The sequence below is a fragment of the Camellia sinensis genome, unplaced genomic scaffold (assembly GCF_055761805.1).
Source record: "Camellia sinensis isolate YWXY unplaced genomic scaffold, ASM5576180v1 Unanchor11, whole genome shotgun sequence".
NCBI classification, from domain to species: Eukaryota; Viridiplantae; Streptophyta; class Magnoliopsida; order Ericales; family Theaceae; genus Camellia; species Camellia sinensis.
Genome location: NW_028128989.1, coordinates 6,857,776 through 6,879,324, shown reverse-complemented (window position 1 = coordinate 6,879,324; position 21,549 = coordinate 6,857,776). Strand labels below are relative to the sequence as shown.

General features: G+C 38.3%; 1 protein-coding gene across 1 annotated transcript; it reads right to left on the bottom strand.

Moving 5' to 3' along the window:
* Nucleotides 1-550: 550 nt before the first annotated feature.
* LOC114268200 (uncharacterized) lies at nucleotides 551-1,524 on the bottom strand. The gene is made up of 2 exons (XM_082911324.1): nucleotides 1,352-1,524; nucleotides 551-1,073 (listed from the first exon to the last, which is right to left on the bottom strand). The coding sequence occupies exons 1-2, from the start codon at nucleotides 1,522-1,524 to the stop codon at nucleotides 551-553; spliced, it is 696 nt and encodes a 231-aa protein (XP_082767450.1).
* Nucleotides 1,525-21,549: the final 20,025 nt, after the last annotated feature.

The following is a 21,549-nucleotide window of genomic DNA, read 5'->3' as shown; positions in this document are numbered from 1 at the left end:
TTTTGCTGATGAGGGTAAACCATTTATCTGGTCATAGCTTACACCTGTTTCCACCTTTGCATCCACTTCCTCTTCAAAGGATTCCTGCTCTGGATCTCTCTCTCAAGAGAGAAGTCTCTCTCTCCAATCTTACAGCTCTCTCACATCTTAAATTCAACGTCCACCGAATGTTCTTTTTCTTTTTCTTTGCTTTCATTATTATTCAGGTTTCCATTCAAATTATCACATTTTGCAGCACCACTTCGAAGTTCCTCATCACACAAAACATTATTATCCATTGGAAAAAGTTCTTTTACGAGATGCTCGCATTCATGGACGGATCCAGGATTATGACTTTGGGGGGGCCAAAGTACGTTTAACCTCTAACAAATAAAATTTGAAGTCCAATACCAATTTCTACTAACATGGAAAAAATCAATAATGTTACGATAAAATATTGAACTATATATTCCTTATCAACATAGTTGAGTACCAAAAGATGATTATACAATTGAGAATATTTTTTTGCCAATATTCACTTACAAAAAGTAGTTATTATTTCTACATGCATTTATATACTAAAATTAGGCATCTTTAATTGAACTCGACGCTCTTTCATAATATCAAAAGCATGGATGATAGAATCTACATCAAACCCTCGATCAATGTCTTTTTCAATGTTCGTAATCAAGTAAATAGCCAGAAAACCATCTTCTATCCTATTGCGCAATTTAGACTTAATGAGTTTCATAGCTGAAAATGCACTTTCTGATGTAGCAGTTGAAACAGGTAAAGTCAACACAAGGTGGATCAATCTATCAATAAGAGGATAACTTGTCAACTTTTTTGTTTTTGCCAACAATTGACATAACTCAGAAATGGTTGACAGCTTCTGAAACTCGGGAAGTATGAAAATATTAAGCTTATAGTTTTCCAACTTATAGTTCAAATGCAATTTTTCTTGCTCGGAGAAATCCATGGGATAAAATTTATTTGCAAGTTTGCAAATATCCTCAATTTTGAATGATCTATAACCATCCCTAGGATCCAAAGCTGAACTAAGAACAAGCAATTCCATTACATCTTCCTTAAACCTATTGTTTAATTTTTGTAACTGAGAATTAACTGTAACCATAAAAATATCAACTCGAAAATGATGTTCCATGGTGAGTTGATCTCTTTCAGAATGAGACCGACCTCGGCCTTCTTTATAAGGACAGCTCATATCAGGAATCTGTATACCATGATCATTAGAAAATATTTTAATTTTCTCCAACAATGGAACCCATCCATCTTCACTAAATTTTTAAATAAGTATCTTCGTTGTAGACACCAAATGTATTACATTTAATATATCTTGAGATTTACTTACAAAGCTTGGCAAATATCATCAGTAATCTCCATGATATCCCTCATAAGATGTAAGATGAAGACAAACTCAAAAGATGTAATGGAATCATAAACTCCATCTGCCTCAGCTCGTTGATTCGATTTGCTTCTATCATTAATTACGTTTCTTAGGACTACACAAGTAGCATTGAACATGTTTATCAAACTACAAATTAGGGGGGCTACTCTATATAATTTTGAAATTATCTAAAAAAAATTTGGGGGTGCGAACTCCTATAATTTTAAATTATTTTAAAATTTCTAGTATAATATATGATATTTTTCAAATTTTTGGGGGTGAGGCCGCCCCCCTCCGCCCCCCTAGATCCATCCTTGCTCGTATTGTTGGACATGAATGTTGACTCTCAGCTTATCTTCTCTACCGTCTCCATTCTGCTAGGAGAATTCCACCACCTTCGGGAGCATGTCATGGTCTTTTTCACTATCCAAAAGCTCACCATTTCCCGCAGCTTGGTTTTTGACCATAGATTTGTTATACCCACAGTGGTGTGTGTGTAAATTAAATGTATAAATTAAATAAACAATAAAATAAATAATTCAGAAAAATAATTACATAAATTATTTCCTGAATTAAAAGCTTACATAAAATAATATTAACACTTGTGTTGGACACAATCTCCTTAAAGTAGGTTTCGCCCTCACTCCGGTGCTTCGAGTTTTAACCGGCGTCTACTTCCCAGGATTGTCACGACCCAAACCCACCTTTATAGGTTTAGTATCGCAACCGGCCAGTAATCATTGGATTACCAAAGGCCTCATGATAGATTAACATATAGATAGGGGTTGCGAAAGCAAATATACAAAATAGACAAAGTCCAACGAGCTGTGATAACATACATGGGACAGTAAAGCTTGAAACTTTTATAAAATGCAAGCGAAGTCAACACACATAATATATACACAACACACTTAGGTGTTTACGACAAAAATTTCGCCCACATCTTAACAAACAAACATAGTCTAATACAGATTACAAAAACAGCTACAAAATTGAACTTCATCAGGAGCCTCCTCGGGAGGTGCAAGAGTTGGCTGACAAAACTAAAACGTGGGCCGTCAACTCGAGCCCTGATCACGTACCGACTCACCTACATACATAATATAAACAGTGAGTGGAAGCCTAGTGAATAATAACGGAGTAAAGGGTTTTAATGAATGAAGTCCATACAGATTCAGAAATCATAAATCAAATTCAAGTTCATAATCATGTTCAGATCATATACATAAATCATAAGTCGTGCTTAATCATACGTAGTACATCCATTAGCACTAACAGAGCAGATGCAGAACATGTGGTGATTATGAATAACCAGTTCCATAAAGGAACCTCCGGATCCGGGTAACAGAGGATAAACATGCTGAGCTCCATGATGGAGCCTCCGATACCGGGTAACAGTTAACACGTATCACATGATACTAAGGATGCCACAAATATATGTCAGAAATTGGACAGTCATTCATTGTACAGAACAGAACATTTCAGAAAACATATCTTATTTCATCGTATGGAAAATAAATAAAATTGAACATAGCTTTACTAAGTTATTACTCACAGTTGGCTTCAGGTGCAGACAGGCGGAGCAGACTAATCAACGGTTTATGGCACGTGACCTACAAGAACATATAACAAACGCACACTTGAAACACACGCCCAAAACGTACATAACTTACTTTATCTGTTCTTAGTGTGTTTCTAGCCTTTAACCTCATTATGGAGTCTTAATCATGGCCTATGAATGCCTAGGATAGAATGAGGATGCAAAAATGCTCTTGAAAATATTTTCCAAATCTTGCTGAAAACAAGGTCTACGCTCGAGCATGGCTTTCCTCGCTTGAGCGGACATGCAAAAAGTGAAGGTTCGCTCGTGTGACAACCCTCACCACTGATTACTGCTAAACGGTGACTGAATATGATAAGTAACTGATTAGACTGAAATTCTGAACTGATTGATTGAGTGTATTAGTTTAAATGCAAATCTATCTGTTTGACTGCTAAATGATTTGTTCATGTTTTATGTTTTAAACTGTAAATTGAAGGCCTTATCAATGGCCGAATCCGAAACTGATTAGTGTTATGTGTTAATTAGAATTTATGTGATTTTATACTAGATTTAATTGAAATTTGATTTGGAATGATTAAATAAAGTTAAATTACATTAGTTGCAATATTTACACAAATGCCACCTAGTGGCTTGATTCAAGACCATTCTTTTCTACTTCCCTCATGTTTGATATGCCATCCATTCCATCTTTGAGACCAAACGTGTAAGAGAGAGAGAATTTGAAGGAAAGAATTGATTCAACAAAGTTTGGCTTGGAACTTAGGAGAAATTGAAGAGAGATTGTATAATTGAGCTTGCATATCTTGAATACAAGACCTAAGGTAGAGATTTCATCCTCTCATTTATGAATTTAAGTTGTTACTTGCATGGTCCATGGTAATTTGGTGATCTAAGTCAAGAATTAATTTGTAAGAGTTGAATTGGGGCTTAATTCATGCATGCATGCACATATTCTTGGATTTTGGAGTTGTTCTTCATGAATTTTCACATGCATGTCCACATTTTTGGTTATAGTCCATGATTTCACCATGATTTTTTGAGCTCAATCTTGCTTTGGTTATGTTTTGAAGCATTAGAGTTCATGGGAACTCATGCATGTATGATTTTGCATTGTTCTTCATACTTACATTTGAATTGGTGTTTAATTGAACTACCTTTGGGTTTTGATTTTGCAAATTGATCTTTGAAACATGTCATATTATGAGTTTTAAAGTGTTTTCCAGAAAATTAGCACAAAATAATCGAATTTGATGCTTTAAATGTTGAATTTGAGCTTGAAGGTTCAATCTGGAAATTCCAAATTTTGGACCCACGCTCGAGCATAGGACTTTACGCTCGAGCGTACACTCTAAATACATGCATCCCGCTCGAGCAGGGAAAGTAACACTCGAGCGTGAAATGCGTGTATCCAGTACTTTTGCATGTGTTTACAGTCCGCTCGAGCGAGAGAATTCACGCTCGAGCGAGGACCTGAGTCTCACGCTCGAGCGTGGATCGAGCGCCCATCGAGCGCGATTTTTGTGCATCCAGTACTTTTACTATAGTTTACAATCCGCTCAAGCGAAGGAAGTCACGCTCGAGCAGAGCTCCTTTATCAGCATGTCCGCTCGAGTGTAGAAAGCCACGCTCGAGCGAGACTCCTATTTTTTGAAAATTTCGAAAAGTGTTTTAAAGTGCATCTTTGCATCCTCATTCCATCCTAAGCATTCCTAGGCCTAGTTTAAGGCATCTTAATGAGGATAATGCTATAGAACCACACCGAGTCGAGTTAGGGACTAAGTTATTGTTTCCCAAACATGCAACTTAGTGTGTGTTCATCCTGTAAATGTGTAAGGTTAGCATCCGAGGACGCTCACAAGCCTATTTGTAGCCCAGAACTCTGTGAGTAACAATGTTGTAAAGATATATTTAATCATGAATATTTTCTTAATGACCAACTGTACTGCTTCCTGAAATGATATTTTTTACTGAATGAATGTTTGTCCTATTTGCGAACTGTATTCATGGCATCTTTAGCAATTTATCCTTACTGTACTGTTACTGCTACTGTTACAGAGATCTCTGTCGGTTCCCATATTTGAAACTACTACTGTTTACTGATATGATAGCCATCAACTGACTGTTCGGTCTGTTAAGACTTACTGTACTGTTTTGCTATGGGATGTACCACATATGACGGCTATGACTGAATGACTGATATACTATTATAACTGACTGTTTTAAATACTGAAAGGACATTCATTCTTAACCTCTTTACGCATATGTTATTTACTAGGCTTTAGCTCACTGTTTGTATTTATATGTAGGTGTTCAAGCACCGGAGCGGAGTTAGGAGCGTCGGGTTAGCTCCTTTTTTGTCAAGCCAACCACTGTGCCTCACTGAGAGGTTCCAAGTCCTTCAAGCTAGGGCTTTTTGGGGTGTTTTAGATTCATCCTTTCTATCTCTGTTTCTGTATAGACCAACTGTACCTGTACTGTACTGTACTAATAGGGATTAGGTCCCTGTCCTAGATGATTGTATTTTTATGTATATGTATGTAAATACTGTTTTGGTATCCAATGTGAATATGTTGAAAAGCCTTTTTGCATACAGACTGTCATAGCTCATTGGACATCTTTTATCACTGTTTTGGCTTCCGCCAGCCCCTGTACTCTGTATTATTGTTATTACTGTTAAGCAGGCCTTCAGTAATTACGGATTACTGGCCGATTACGGTACTAAACCCATAGGGGCGGGTTTGGGTCGTGACAGCTTGAGCATGAATTCCCTCGCTCAAGCGGAATGCAAATTTTAACAAAAGTACTGGATGCATAAATTTCACGCTCGACGGACACTCGACCTACGCTCGAGCGTGAGACTCAGTCCTTCGCTCGAGCGTGAAGTCCCTCGCTTGAGCGGACTGCAAAACATATGAACTTCTGGGTACATGTATTTTACGTTCGAGTGGAAGTGTACGTACTCAGAGTGCCCGCTGGAGCGTGGAGTCCCCCGCTGGAGCGTGGATCAAATTTTTGGAATTTTCAGATTTGATCTTCAAGCTCAAACTCAAATATTAAAGCATCAAACTTCATTTTTTTGAGCCAAAACTAGAGAAAACACTTAGAAACTGATAGAACAACATGTTTAAAGGATCATTTCAAGAAATCATGGCCCAATGACATGCCAATTGTACAAAATTCAACTTAAATCTCAAGAATAACCCAAGAACATGACATGCATGCAATTCTTTGAACCAAAGCTTCTCAAAACATGGTCAAGTGTTACCAAACAACATAAAATTCATTGTTTTTCCAAAATTAAAGTGAATACAAGACATGCATGAGGGAATTCTTGAAAATCAACTTCAAAATGCTATGAAACATGCATGCATGCATGATATGATCTATGTTCTCTCATTCTTTTTTTTTTTTTTTTTTTTGTTCATCATAAATTACTCAACTTAATCCTCATGAATCCATGTTTTAACATCACAATTACATAATCTAGGTGTTGAATTCATACCTCAACCTCTCAATGAAGCTCTAATTGGTGAATTATCTAAGGTTCCTATTCAATCTCCTTTCATTCCCTAGCAATTCTCCTTTCCTCTTGCTTTTGATTTCAATTTTCTTTCCCTCTCTCTCCCTCTCACGTTTTTGTAGAATAAGCTCAAAGGTGTATGTAAGTGGATGAGAAGAGGTGAATGGACTCATAAAAGAAATGGTGCCTAATTAGTTTAAGTCATAGGCAATTAAGTGGGATTAAATCAATCTTATTTAATCGTTCCGAAACGAATTTCAATTAAACCTACCATAAAATCCCATAAATTCTAATTAACACATAATTCAGATCAATTTTTGTATGGAATGCCGATAAGGCCTTTAATTCGCAAATCGAAACTAAGACACGAACAGATCTTCTTACGCAAAATAGATATAAACACAGATAATGCAACACACACATACAAATAGAATTCCTCCTTAATTACTGTTAGACATAATTAATCAGGGATTAATGTTAATCACGAGTCGGGGTTGTTACAAGGATGCAACGACTAACACTTGATTTTACAGCACTATAAAATCAAGTCTGGTTAACCAAAACTCTATTGCAACTCTCTCTTTTTCTTCATAAAAAAATAAATAAAGTAACACACAGAAGACCGAAAAAAGAATGACAAAATTATGATGGAAAAATCTAATCAAATGAATTGCTGGAAGCAATCTTTATATAGGCAGAAAGGTAGCTGTTCGAATATGTACCAAACAGATAGAAATCCATTTGAACATATATAAATTTGTTCATACAGATTGAACAGGTTCGGTTTTGAATTTCAATAGGTAGAAAACCTGTTCGAATGGAGGGCTCTATTTGGGTGAGAAAAAACAATCTGGATAGATTTAATTTGAATTTTGAAACCGAAATTCAAAATAAAATAAATAAAACGCAGATGTTTTGGCCCAAAAGGATAAGTATTGGGCCAAACAAGCCTAACCCAACCTCACACCACGCACCCATGCCCAGGCCAGCCTGTCCGACTGACCGGACGAAAGGCAGCAGCTGCGCGCATGATTTTTGTTTTGGGTCCAATGGGTTTAGTCCACTTCACCCATAATCTCACCCTCCCACAAACTTGGGTACCCCTTGGGGCCCATCTCAAGTATCCAAAACTAAGGTATATAAACCCACTCAAATCTATAAGCCTTTCCAACGTGGGACAAGCACATTTTATAAATGTGTAGGAAACCCACCTAAATCCATTTCCATGAACCCGAAAATGCGCGTTGAATTCTCATTCATCCGAAAATGGTTTTGAGTAACCAAATACACGGTTTTATTCACTACGCGACATTAAACATGAACCCAATGAAAAACGTTAAAAATAATGCTTGGGTTCCACCTTAATTAATGCTCAAAGTTAGCAAAAAATAAGGATTTTTCAAAACTTTTCATAGTCATTTTTCCAATAATCCCCCACATGAATGAAATTCACGATAACGGACATGCAACAAGATGTAGACAAAGATATAGTACATTAAGAAGATACGCCACATCGAGATAAGTAGCTTTTGGCTTTGAACCTCCTCTAGTGAAAGCCTATAGGACTTACTGGCTAACCAGCGGACGCGATGCCTTGAACTGTTCAGCTGTTTGTGTAAGCCAAGACAATATACTACACATAGTGTACCCGCAGACACAGTTTGGTTTTTACGGTTGTGTTCATTTTGGCCATGAACAACGCCTGGTACTAGAGAATTAAGTGTCATGACCTAAACCAGCCCCTGTGGATTAAGGTCATAACTGACCAATAATCATGAGATTATCTACGGCCTTAAATAATTTTAGAAATATTAAAGGGGCCAAAACGGAAGCAGATTTAAAAACTCTATCTAATGAGTTGTGCTTACATGGTATAGCATAATCATTCCAAAGGTATTTCATAATAACTCACACATAAATAGAGTTAACATCTTATATACATCCAGGAACTTTTAGATATGCGGTCAGCCCAACAAAAACTCATATACATTGGTGATCCAACGTGTCCACCAAAATAGTAAAAGAGTAACAAAAGAACAAAAGGGACAAAAACAAAGTCTCGTGCGTGAGACATTCAGGCTGACTCCTCAAAAACTTGACTTCCTCTCATAGTCTTTATCGAGGCTGGGTTTGTGATGCAGCGTGAAACGTGTAAAGAGTTTAAAACTCGAAATATATTAATTCTTAAAACTGAAGAGCCCTAAGGCTTACACCCATTATTTATAAGCAAAATATAGACCTAACTTAACTAGGAAACAACCAGAATTAGCAACTACCAAAATATAGACCTAACTTAATTAGAAAACAACAATAATTGACAACTACCATAATGCAATACGGAAATAAGGAAACTAAATAACTAAATAATTCCATAACAATATTAATTTTAAAACAATAAAATAAAAATACTTATTTTCTAAATTCAATCTGCATCAGTTTGGACGTCTCTTTGCTCACTTACATATACATGAGTGAGAATGAGTGAAAGTCTAGTGAATAATATCAAAAAATGAAGTTACATGAATGAAAATTTGTTAACAAACATATCAAACGGCCTTAGGCCCATTCATATTTCTATCTAATACATCAAACGGCCTTAGGCCCTAACGTATCAAACGGCCTTGGCCCCAATTCATTCTCATCAAATGGCCTTAGGTCCAATTCGCTCGTGTCAAACGGCCTTTGGCCCAATCATTCATGTCAAACAACCTTTGGCCAAATTATTCATGTCAAACGGCTTTTGGCTCAATCATTTCTAGCAAATGGCCTTTGGCCCAATCATTCATGTCAAACGGCCTTTGGCCTAATTATTCATGTCAAACGGCCTTTGGCCCAATCATTTCTAACAAATGTCCTTTGGCCTAATCATTTGTATAACGAATATCCAATTCAATTTAATAACTTTGTAGAACTCATACATAAGTGAGCATTTGGAAGTAGCATACTTCAATACATTCTTATTAAGATATTACTCACAGTGTTCTGCCAGTGGATTTGCCTTTGTGCTTGGCCCTACAGAATTTATAACATATCGGGTCACAAGCGATTCAATTCGTTCTCAAATTATTTATTTCTCTTAGGCTTCTTTCTTAACCCTTTAACTCATTTATAATGTTTAAGAGTGCTTAGAAGTGAAAGAGAACGGAAAACAGAACATAAAGCAACTTTTCAAATTTCTGAAATAGGGCTCTTCGCTCGAGCACAGGTTTGGTCGCTTGAGTGGACCCCTTTTGCCTGCAAAAATACTGGTTGCTTGCAATTTACGCTCGAGCAAGACTTTTGATGCTCGAGTGAGGAGTCATGTAAAGCAGGGTACGCTCGATTGTAGATTCGGCTGCTCAAGCCACCGTGCAATCTTTGCAAAACTTCTAGGAGCTACATTTTCACGCTCAAGCGACGCTTTCTCGCTTGAGTGGACATATCGAGTTTTGGGTTTTCCAGAATTCTTTTTGAAGCTCAAAACACATCTTCAAATGACCAATTCATGTATAACTCATCCAAACATGCAAGAATAGACCTAAAAACATAATTTTGAAGGGAACTTTCAACCATAATTCAAAATTCCATGGATCCAATGGTTTTAAAACATGAACTTTACATATATACACAATCTATGTTTTGTGTCTTGCATAAACAAGCTTCAAGGCTTGAAACTAACCCTCAATACATGAAATTTCTTACATGCATGTATTAAACAATCCTCAATGAAACATAACCAACATGTTTTACATTTAAATATGTAAAATCATGGTCGATTCTCACATGCATGCATCCTATGATCTCAAATTCACCAAACTTAGCTTAATTTATGCATTAAGCTTCACATATACTTGGAATTCACTTAGTTATGAACTTAAAATCATGAATTTGAGTTCAATTACTCACCTAAAAGCTTGAACCCTCACAATTTTAGCTAGTTCTAGAGCCTAGCCTTCCAAAACTTGAGTTTTCTTACAAAATCTTCAAGAATGGCTTATTTCTCTCTCTAAATTCGATTCATCCTTTCTCTCTAGAGTGTAGAATCTAATTTGAGCTCAAAAATATGAGCTTAAGCATACTTAGCTCATTTATATAGGCCTTCCCTAATCACACTTAATTAGAACTAATCAATGGTGCTCTAATTCAATCATATTGAATCTAATTATTTTGATCCGAATCAATTTTTAATTAAATTTCACCGTAGATTCTAAAAATCATGCTAAGCACAAAAATACAGTCAATTTCACTTTCTGATGCCTCTACGACCTTCAATTTAAATTCTATAGTAGAAAATCAAACAATTTTTCCTACGATGAGCAGATAGGAATTCAAACACACACATAATCATATAAGTAGCACTCAAAATCATATTAAGCACATAACCACAATCATAATTAAGATAACCATAATCATAATTAAATTTAATTAACATAACACGGGACAGGGTTATCACATTTAGCTTTCTCAATTCTCACAGAACCGGCCCAGTTCATACTCATATAAGTGATTTCTTATTAATAGTATCTTGCTGTACTCCACTTGGATATCCAAGCTATAAGAATCATTAAAAACAAAGCTTATCCTAATAACGTTGCGGGTATCACTTTTCTTATCATAGAAATGGGTAGGAGTAAACCTCCTTAGTGATACGTAAAGTCATCCATAATTCGATTGTCCCTTTGAACCTAGATCTTGGGATCTCCAGTCAACTAGGTTGGGTTGCCATTATGGCAACTTTTAAGTAATAGACTTTAATCCATTCTCCTCAATAAATAGTACACTTTCTCTCTGGCTAGCCTTTTAGTCAATGGATCCGCAATATTCTCCTTTGACTTTACATATTCTATGGAAATTATTCCATAAGAGAGCAAATGCCTAATGGTTTTATGTCTTCAACGAATGTGTTGAGACTTATCGTTATACATATAATTCTGTGTCCGTCCTATTATTGCTTCACTATCACAGTGTATGTATATACCTGGCATAGGTTTAAGCCACATTGGAATTCTTCTAAGAAATTACGAAGCCATTCTGTTTCTTCTCCTGTTTATCTAATGCGATAAATTCAGATTCCATTGTTGACGTTGCTATGCATGTTTGCTTGAAGAATTTCTAAGAGACTACAGCACCTCCCAGGGTAAAGACATATTCACTAGTGAATTTTGAGTCTTTAGCATCCGATATCCAATTTGCATCACTGTACCCCTCGAGTACTGCTGGATATTTGGTATAATGAAGGCCATAATTCTGGGTATGTCTTAGATACCTAAGTACGCTAATTATTGCTTTCCAATGATCGGACCCTGGATTACTTGTGTACCTACTCAATTTGCTTACAGCATAGGCTATATCTGGCCTAGTGCAATTCATTAAGTATATCAAACTTCCGATTATCCGAGAGTACTCTAATTGTGATATGCTTGCACCTATATTTTTTGACAAATGAAGACTAATGTCAACAAGTGTTTTAGCAGGATGGTCATCATGCTTTCCATATTTCTCTAAAATCTTCTCAACATAGTGAGACTGAGGTAAAGCATATCATTCAGATGTTCTAGTAATTTTTATTCTTAGAATTACATTTGCTACTCCTAAATCTTTTATGTCAAACTTTTTGTTCAACAGTTTCTTTGTAGAAATCATGTCATTATTACTTCCAATAATGAGCATGTCATCCACATAAAGACAAATTATGACATAACTTTTGTCTGTGTTTTTAACATAAACGCATTTGTTATATTTGTTTATCTTAAAACCATTCGATAGCATAGCGTGATCAAATTTTTCATGCCATTGTTTTGGAGCTTGTTTTAATCCATAAAGGGATTTGATAAGTTTACAAACCTTTTTCTCTTGGTCGGGAACTTGAAACCCTTCCGGTTGTTCCATATAGATTTCTTGATCTAACTCGCCATTCAAAAGCGCTGTTTTAACATCCATTTGATGTATTTCCATATTATACAAAGCTGCAATCGCAATCAACATGCGAATAGATGTTATTCTTGTCACTGGTGAATAGGTGTCAAAATAATTAAGGTCTTTTTTCTACCTGTATCCCTTAACAATAAGTCTAGCATTTTATTTATCTATTGAACCATCTGCTTTCGTTTTTCTCTTGAATATCCACTTATATCCAAGAGGTTTACACCCTGGTGGAAGATCCACCAGCTCTCAAGTATGATTTTGTAGTATTGATTCAATTTCACTCTCACAGCCTCTCTTCACAACGAAGCTTCAGGACTTGATATTGCTTCGTTGAAGTTTTGAGGCTCATTTTCTAACAGGTATGTCAGAAAATCTAGACCAAATGATTTAGAGATCCTAGCCCTCTTGCTATGTCTAGGTTTATCTGCTTCATTATCATTTTGGTTTTCACTGCTACCTGTAGACGTCCCCGAACGTCCCGGGAGGAAATCCTGTTTTGTTCATTTGGGGCTTACTACAGTTCAGGACTCAATGTCACGGTCCTATATCTAATCTCGCAGAGTGCAATGCAAGACCGATGAATCATCAAAGAGTCCAAATCCGACAAATCGTTTTTGAAGAACTGATTTTTAGAAAGAAGTGCCAAACATGGACTACTTTTCCAGATACAGAGTTGCCACCTAAATTTATTTTGGGAGAATTTAGGAAACCCTGACTCGTTGCCTAAGGCCACATGTCTGTCATCACCAAAGTTGCCTCGGCTCGGGAACTTGAGTACGATTGGGAAAGGTCAGCCATGAGCACCCCCGCTTGCCCGATCAAAGATCGGCCACTACTAAGCATGATATCAAGTTTTGAAAACATATGTGCTCTTATTCCGGTTATTAGCCTAGAATTACTATGTGATGCGCACAGCATACAAGTATAGACTGGGTCGCCTGAATTGGAACAAAACATCTCATGTTCGTTTTGAAAAACGGTTTGAAGGTGCTACTCGTAAGTAGGCTAAGACGTGGATTTTGTCACCGTCGAGTGGACTTAGAAAACATGATTTTGTCACTCTCAAGTGGGCTTAAAACTCTCATTCAATGCATTGTTCTAATTCAAATAACCCAACCTCCACCCACAGGCATTCAGGCAGTTATGTCACATAAGCAAATAGCCTCATGGTAAGCATGCTATCATGGCAGTCACTCACACGTATGCAAGGATGCTAAAGCATAAATACTCACCGAGTACTCCAAGCCAAAACAGAAACTAGTTAGTAATCAATGCATGATCCTAGTTCATGTTAAGATGGCTAATGCAACACATGCAAAATGCAACTAAGATAGGCTCGGCTATTTTAAACATGGCATATGAAATATAACAGATAACATGTATTCAACTTGGAATTGAAGTACAATGCAGTTAGTATGATGCGCCGAGCCCGGTGCATGCAAGATAGATAAATGGATGCAAACATGTGAGCATAAGGATGCTAATTGAAACGTGTCCTAAAACTAACCATCGAAAGTAAGTAAGTAAAAGGGAGAAAGACGTGGGGTTGGAAGACATACATCACACATACGCACACTTATTACAACATTGCCCTCCTCAGAGGGTCTGAATGAATAATACACAACCAACTAGCTAATCTAAGCTAATCAAGCTAATTATTACACAACATTAGCTAATTAACAAATTAACTAAATAGGCAAATGATCTAGCATGCAAACTACATATGATGGACCGCCTCAGCTCTACTTTGAATGATAAGGGATGTATGCATGCTCGAGTCGCCTCGTCGGGAAATCCATCGCGATGCCCCGATTTGCCTCTGTTTGCAACTGGTCCCAGAATACTGTACAAAGCTCCAAAAGACTAAAACTCTACCATGGAAACCTATAGGGATACTGCCGACCAGTTTTTGCTGCTGGTTTCTGGTTTGCTGCAACAGAGAGCAAGAAAGAGGCATGGCAAAGTATTTTCAACATATGTGTGCATGACCACTCTCCCCATCATTGCACAAGCTCCAGGGAGTATAGTCCTCGATCCTCGTGCCACCAATCATGCATCTCGATGAATGATGGCCGAGGAGTCAGATTGCACGACTCAATGTGAAATGGATGGGCAAATGAACATAATAAGGCTTAAACTCCATCATGGGTAATCAAGAGTGTCGGCGACCGGGAATCGAAGCACGTTTCGTCACTTTGAGTACGAAACGTCCCTCGTTTCCCATGTTTGGACTAGACCCTACTCCAAACACTATGCAACAACTAGAATGACATGGCATGCAAACACAATGCAACAACTTGCATGCAATCCTAAACGAAATGCAACTAAAACATGCAAACATGCAAGGAATGACATGCAAAGGTGCAACTAACATACGCAATGCTATGAACTACGAATGGCATACTCAATGCACATGGCGCTATATGGCATACACAACGCACATATGATGATGGACATACACAAAGGCATAATCAAGGCATACACAATGCGACGATCAGGTATGCGACAATATGGACATGGCATACACAATGCAAGATGGACTTAAACTAAAACGAATGGGCCTCAGCCACACTCAAATCAGTGGCCAAACATGATGAAATTAGGCAACAAAAACACATGCAAATATGCACAAATGCAAGGGACCAAACCTAAGGCATCAAATGCAACTCTACCAAAGCATGGCAAGGGATGAAATACGGCATACAATCACACATTTTCCAGCTCTGAAATGACATGCAAGATGGTCCCGAATCATGTAAACACCTCATACAATGCATGCTAGATGGCCCATATACTAAAACTAGTGAAGTGCATTATACTAAAGGTACACAAAGCAATGCTCAAATGACCCAACCAGCCCCAAACAGTCCCTATGTAGGTCCAAGACAGTGGGAAAATGGTCTAAAATGATGGCTCAAAATGCATAGAAATGAAGCTCATGCAATGGTCCAAAAATGAGGTATTCATGCACAACTCTCAAACACATTTAAGGAGTGGAAAACATGAGAATATGGCCGACATATAAGCTCTGAAATATGATTCACAATGATGCCAAAACATGAAAACACCTCAATATAAGCATGCAATAGGCTTCAAAACTCAAAGCTAGGCAAGGATATTGAACTACAACCATGCATAGAAAACATCATTCGACCATGAGGCATAAAAATAGAGCTAAGGCAGTCCAAAACATGCTCAAAATCAGTTTAAGGCATGACCAAAAAGTGCTAGAATCAAAGACCAAAGTAGTATGCAATACAAGCTAGTGAAGAGGGTTTACACTACAAGTATATGAAGCATTCAAGAGGTCACTAAACCAGCAAAAGTTAGAGGTATGACATGCCAAATAAAGCCCAAAAACTCATTGAAACATGGCCAATGCATGCAAGAATGACATGCTCCTTTGATAGGCTATGAAGAGGGTTATTCTACACATGCAAGATGGACACCCAATATGGAAAAACAAGCTCTGGAAAGAGCCTATGAAGGTCCTAAAACTCACCAAAAATGGCCTGAAACATGGCTTGGAAGCATGCAAATAAGGGCTTCTTTGTTAGGCCAAATATGCTAGAAATCAAAACAAGGAGAAAGAGGGTCACCCCTCTCTAATTTTGGCTCTCAAAAACACATAATAACCACCGAAAATCTGCTGGATTTCAGTGGTCAAAAGGGCAAACAAAGCTCAAAACAAAGGCCTTAATGCATGGCTCAAAACAAAGGCCTTAATGCATGGCTCAAAACAAGGTGAAATGACGCATGCAAGGGGGTAGATGACCCCCAACAGGAAAATAATCTTAAACAAACATGTTAAAGACCTCAAAATAAGACTTTTTTCAGTTTACACCAAAGCTAAAAAATGCTTGCAAGTATGGCTAATAGATGGAGCAAAATAAAGCTCAAAAGTGGGAATAGGGTGTTACCCTTGTAGCTTAGCAACTCCAGCGGCGTATGGACCAAAAATGCAGCTCCTTAGGACCTCTCAAGACCCTCCAAGAAGCTTATATTGGTGTTGGAGGTGTTAGGCTAAGAGGTGGTATGCAATAGGCCAAGAACAAGGGACTTTTTGAGGCTAAATAGAGAGATATAGAGAGAGAGGTGTATGTATGCCTTAACCAATTTTCTGAACCCTCTACAAGGAAGGGGAGCCCTTCCTTTATAGACAAGAGGGGCTAAAGCTTCTCCTAGAAGCTTAAAACCAAGGTGGAAGATCCTCCATACACGTGTATGGAGGATCCAGTCTGTGCCTCCCAGCTGGCACAACTAGAACCAACTCACTGAGACAAGACTAGGGGAGGTAGGCCGACCAGTTCAAGTGGTCGGCCGACCACCTACCCTGGTCGGCCGACCAGGGTCAAAAGGTTCAAGTGGTTGGCAGCTTCCTAGGGTGGTCTCCACAGTGAATGCAAGCTAGTGGTGTGGTGGGAGACCAACAATTGTGGCCCAAAAGGGAGGGAGACCACTTACCTGACAAGAAAACCGACCGACGGGGAAAAGTGGTCTCCAAGGAGAGAAGGTGGTCTCCAAGGAGAGAAGGTGGTCTCGTACCTTTGTACCACCTTCCAAATAATGAAAACAAGGTCCATGCCAAAAATGAACCAAGACGGATGCAAAACGAGGGTTCGGGGGCCAAAACGCACAGCCGGGTGCCCCGAAACTGATTGTTAAGCATCAAAAGTGGCGTGTGACCACGAAGGTGGTCTCCCGGGCCACTATGTCCCTCCAGAGAGAGGAAACAAGGTGTGTGCCAAAAACCGGAGCAAATGGAAAAAGTTAAGCGGTCCCGAACCGAGGCGCACGGCCGACGGCTCTAAAAATCGGAAACTAGTCTCCAAACAGGAACAGTGGTCTATGACCACGAAAAGTAGCCTACGGCCACTGAGAGATGGTCTACGAGACCTCTCTCTCCCTTCGAAAAGAGAAAACAAAACCTGGTTCGCAAACCGAGGCAAAGCACAAAAGAGTCCCGAAGTCCAGAGGCAAGGCTCTCAGCCGAAACTCCGAAACCTCAGAACGAGCGCAACATGCACTATCACCGAGCGCTCAATCGATGACGTCTGAGTCTTAAGGTCGGTCAAAAATGGGATGTCTACAGTTGCCCCTCTTTGACAGTACTCAGAAGTCAAGAAGTGACGGGAGTGAATGTCAAAGCCCAGAGACGACCCATTTTTGACAAGGCCGAAAACTTAGACAAGCAGGCGAGATAATCAAAGAGATGTTCCCGCAGGCAGGGGCAAGATGCAAAGGACATGCAAGATGCCGAATATAACTTATGATCATGCAAAGAAAGCTATAATGAAGCAAATATACACAATAAATGCAACAGTTTTAAGCAAGTGGAGAAAAACCAAACTACATTACATGCAGAAAGGATGTAAGAAAATTATGCAATCTTAGCGAGCATGTGCGATAAATACACAAAAGTGAACGAAGTGTGATGGATACACAGAGTGAGTAAGTATGTGCAATAGATACACTAAAGTGAACGTGTGATAGATACGCGAAACAAATGAAGTGTAATAGATACACAAAGTAAACGTGTGATGAATATACAATGTGAGTGTGTGATAGATACACAAAGGGTGAACACAAAGTGTGATAGATGCACTAAGTGAAAAAAAATGTAATGGATACACAAAAGGTGAACACAAAGTGCGATAGATGCATTTAGTGAACAAAGTATGATAGATACACAAAAGGTGAACACGAAGCGTGATAGATGCACTTAGTGAACAAGTGTGATGGATACACAAAAGGTGAACACAGAGTGTGATAGATGCACTTAGTGAACAAAGTATGATAGATACACAAAAGGTGAACACGAAGTGTGATAGATGCACTTAGTGAACAAGTGTGATGGATACACAAAAGGTGAACACAGGGTGTGATAGATGCACTATGTGAACAAGTGTGATGGATATACAAAAGGTGAACACGAAGTGTGATAGATGCACTAAGTGAACAAGTATGATAGATACACAAAAGGTGAACACGAAGTGTGATAAATGCACTAAGTGAACAAGTATGATAGATACACTAAAGGTGAACACGAAGTGTGATAGATGCACTAAGTGAACAAGTATGATAGAAACACAAAAGGTGGACATGAAGTGTGATAGATGCACTAAGTGAACAAAGTATGATAGATACACTAAAAATGAACACAAAGTGTGATAGATACACTATGTGGACAGATTATGATAGATACACTAAAAATGAACACAAAGTGTGATGGATGCACTATGTGAACAGAGTATGATAGATACACTAAAGATGAACACAAAGTGTGATAGATGCACTATGTGAACAAAGTATGATAGATACACTAAAAATGAACACAAAGTGTGATAGATGCACTATGTGAGCAGAGCAAATGAAGTGTGATGGATACAATAAGAATGAACACAAAGTGCGATAGATGCACTATGTGAACAGAGTATGATAGATACACTAAAAATGAACACAAAGTGTGATAGATGCACTATGTGAACAGAGCAAATGAAGTGTCATGGATACACTAAGAATGAACACAAAGTGTGATAGATGCACTATGTGAACAGAGTATGATAGATACACTAAAGATGAACACAAAGTGTGATAAATGCACTATATGAACAAAGAATGATAGATACACTAAAAATGAACACATAGTGTGATAGATGCACTATGTGAACAGAGCAAATGAAGTGTGATGGCTACACTAAGAATGATTTTAAACGCAACTTCTTTGAATGAATTGTACATCCAATATCGCCCGGCTGCGCCGACTTCAAATAAACCGTACATACAATATCGTGTATGTATAAGAAAGAAACTTGATAGGTACAATGTAATACAATGCATGATGTTTAAGGAATGCAATAAACAAACCTAGCGGCGCTTTAGAAAACACCTCATGGGGTAAGTGGCGATGAACCGCTCTACTCTGACGGGGATCTCCCCTCGTGCTCTTTGAACATTTACCTTTAATCTCACAGTACAAAGGCTCTGAAATACTGACAAGGGTTCTTCACACAGAACACTTTGGATGCTGCCTTTCTTCCTAATCATATTCACAACTTTCCCTATTCTTTAACGGGGTGACAGATTAGGTTGGTTCAGTATCCAGAATTGAGGTGCATACATGCTATCTCAACCTATGGGGCTTCCATACAGATTTCAAGCCGAGGACACGCCTTTGGGTATTTAAACCAGACTTTAGTCTCGGAAATTCCGAACCTTTGCCGTTCTAGGCAACAGCCATTCGAACTCTAGTTTCCACCGTCGTAGTTGGTCTCTTAGGAACTCATTGCGAACACAGCCAAGATGCCTTTGACAGGGAATGGTACTCAGGGAGAGCACTTTTGATCGCCATTCTGGCTTGAAACAGACTTGATCTTGAGCTTGAGGTAGGGGCATACTCATACTTCAGAGCATTTGGCAAGACCTGAAGAGGTACACACGGAATGTAATCTCGGAACTTACTGAAGTTGAAACAAACTCAGATACCCGACATTTTCCTCTTTTCTTTTGCTTTGCAGTGTGGAACCTATATAGCTTCAGATAGGTCCTGGTTTTACTGTTTGCGCATGACCTGGGTTGAAACCTGTGGTTTTATGAAAGAACGAAACTTGTTTTGCACAGATGTGGAGAACGACACGGCACATGGAGCGCAAAACGATTTTATTTTTGAAATTGAGAGATGAGTTCTTGACTGGGGTATTGAGCCTACGACTGAACGCAACGCACTACGACTCAACAATGGAAAACAAAAGGTAAACAACCTACACACATCGAGTAACATTCGAAACGACTCAAAACAAGAATCGAAATAAAACAAAAAGACACAACACTCAGACGTGCACAGGGAGCCTGTTTCTCTGGGTATTATTTCCCACCATTTCTCATTTGTGATTCTCACATCACTCGGCCCTCAAGCTCGATTTTTCTCTCAAAACCCTTTCCTCGCTTTTTCTCTCAGCGCACATTTCTTTATTCTTTAATCTCTCATTTTTCATCCCTCCCCAAGGTGGTCGATGGATAAACAGGAAGTTGCGGGCTCTTGCCTCTAGCATTCTGCTAGATTCTTCTTCTTGTTCACAACAGTGAGTTTCTCCCACAGAAGGGATGCACTACAACTGGGTGTGTAGCAAATTTGCAGCTGACATCGATTGACGATGCTCTGCTGGGGAGTTTGGACGTGATCAGATCTGTCCAGATGAGGGAGTGGAATATCTTGCCCCGTTCCAGTTCGTGCTTCGCACTTGGCTTGATACCTCATTGCTTGGAGGATGAGAGAACTTTCTGTCCTTTTGCGGTCAGCTTTAGTAGTCCCCTTTTCCGGTAGGTATGATGCCCTTTCTGGCAAGTGTGTTGATAAAGGGGAAAAGACAAAAAAAAACCTGACTCAACTGTGCCCCTAGTTCATCATTTTGACCATTTTTTGTTTTTGACGTTCTGCTAAAACAATTTTGACCAACATGAGAGTTAGATTAACATGCTTGTTTGATTTTCTGATTTAAAATCATGCAAGTTAGGCTATGAGCACTGAAAATTTTCTTTTTTGGGTTCAAGGAAATGGTCCAATTTTAGAAAAATGGAATAATTTTTGAGAGAATTAGTCAACCTCAGTAAAAATTCTCAAAAACTATTTTTGCAAATGGCCACTGCTTGACCAATGTGGAATTGATTGAGATGCGCAACCTCAGATCCAAAAACAATGGAAAATTGCCCCTTGTTTGAATTGCACCACAGCGTGCTGTTGTGAAACTCTTGAAAAATGTATTTTCTTTAAAAACCCTTATGTTTGAATTATTTTCTTAAAGCCCCTCGGTTACTTGATTATTTCAGATCTTGTCGGTTAGCATTTTATTTTATTTTCATCAAAACTAGAATTTTTCTAGCCAGATTAGGTTCCCAAACCTAATTTAATTTAATTCTACATAATTTACATGTATTTAACTCCAAGCCCTCACTCTTTATTTAAATTCTAAACTTACCCAAGAACTAGTACTTGTACCTTGTACCTTGAGTACCATCAATCTTGTAAGATACATATATACATATATATATATATATATATATATATATATACACCTAGAGGAGTGTGCCTAGAACCTAAAATGATTTAAATAATAACCCCATCACACTTCCCCAAGGAGGAGCCAATTTTCAAGAACTACCGTCATGATGTTCTAG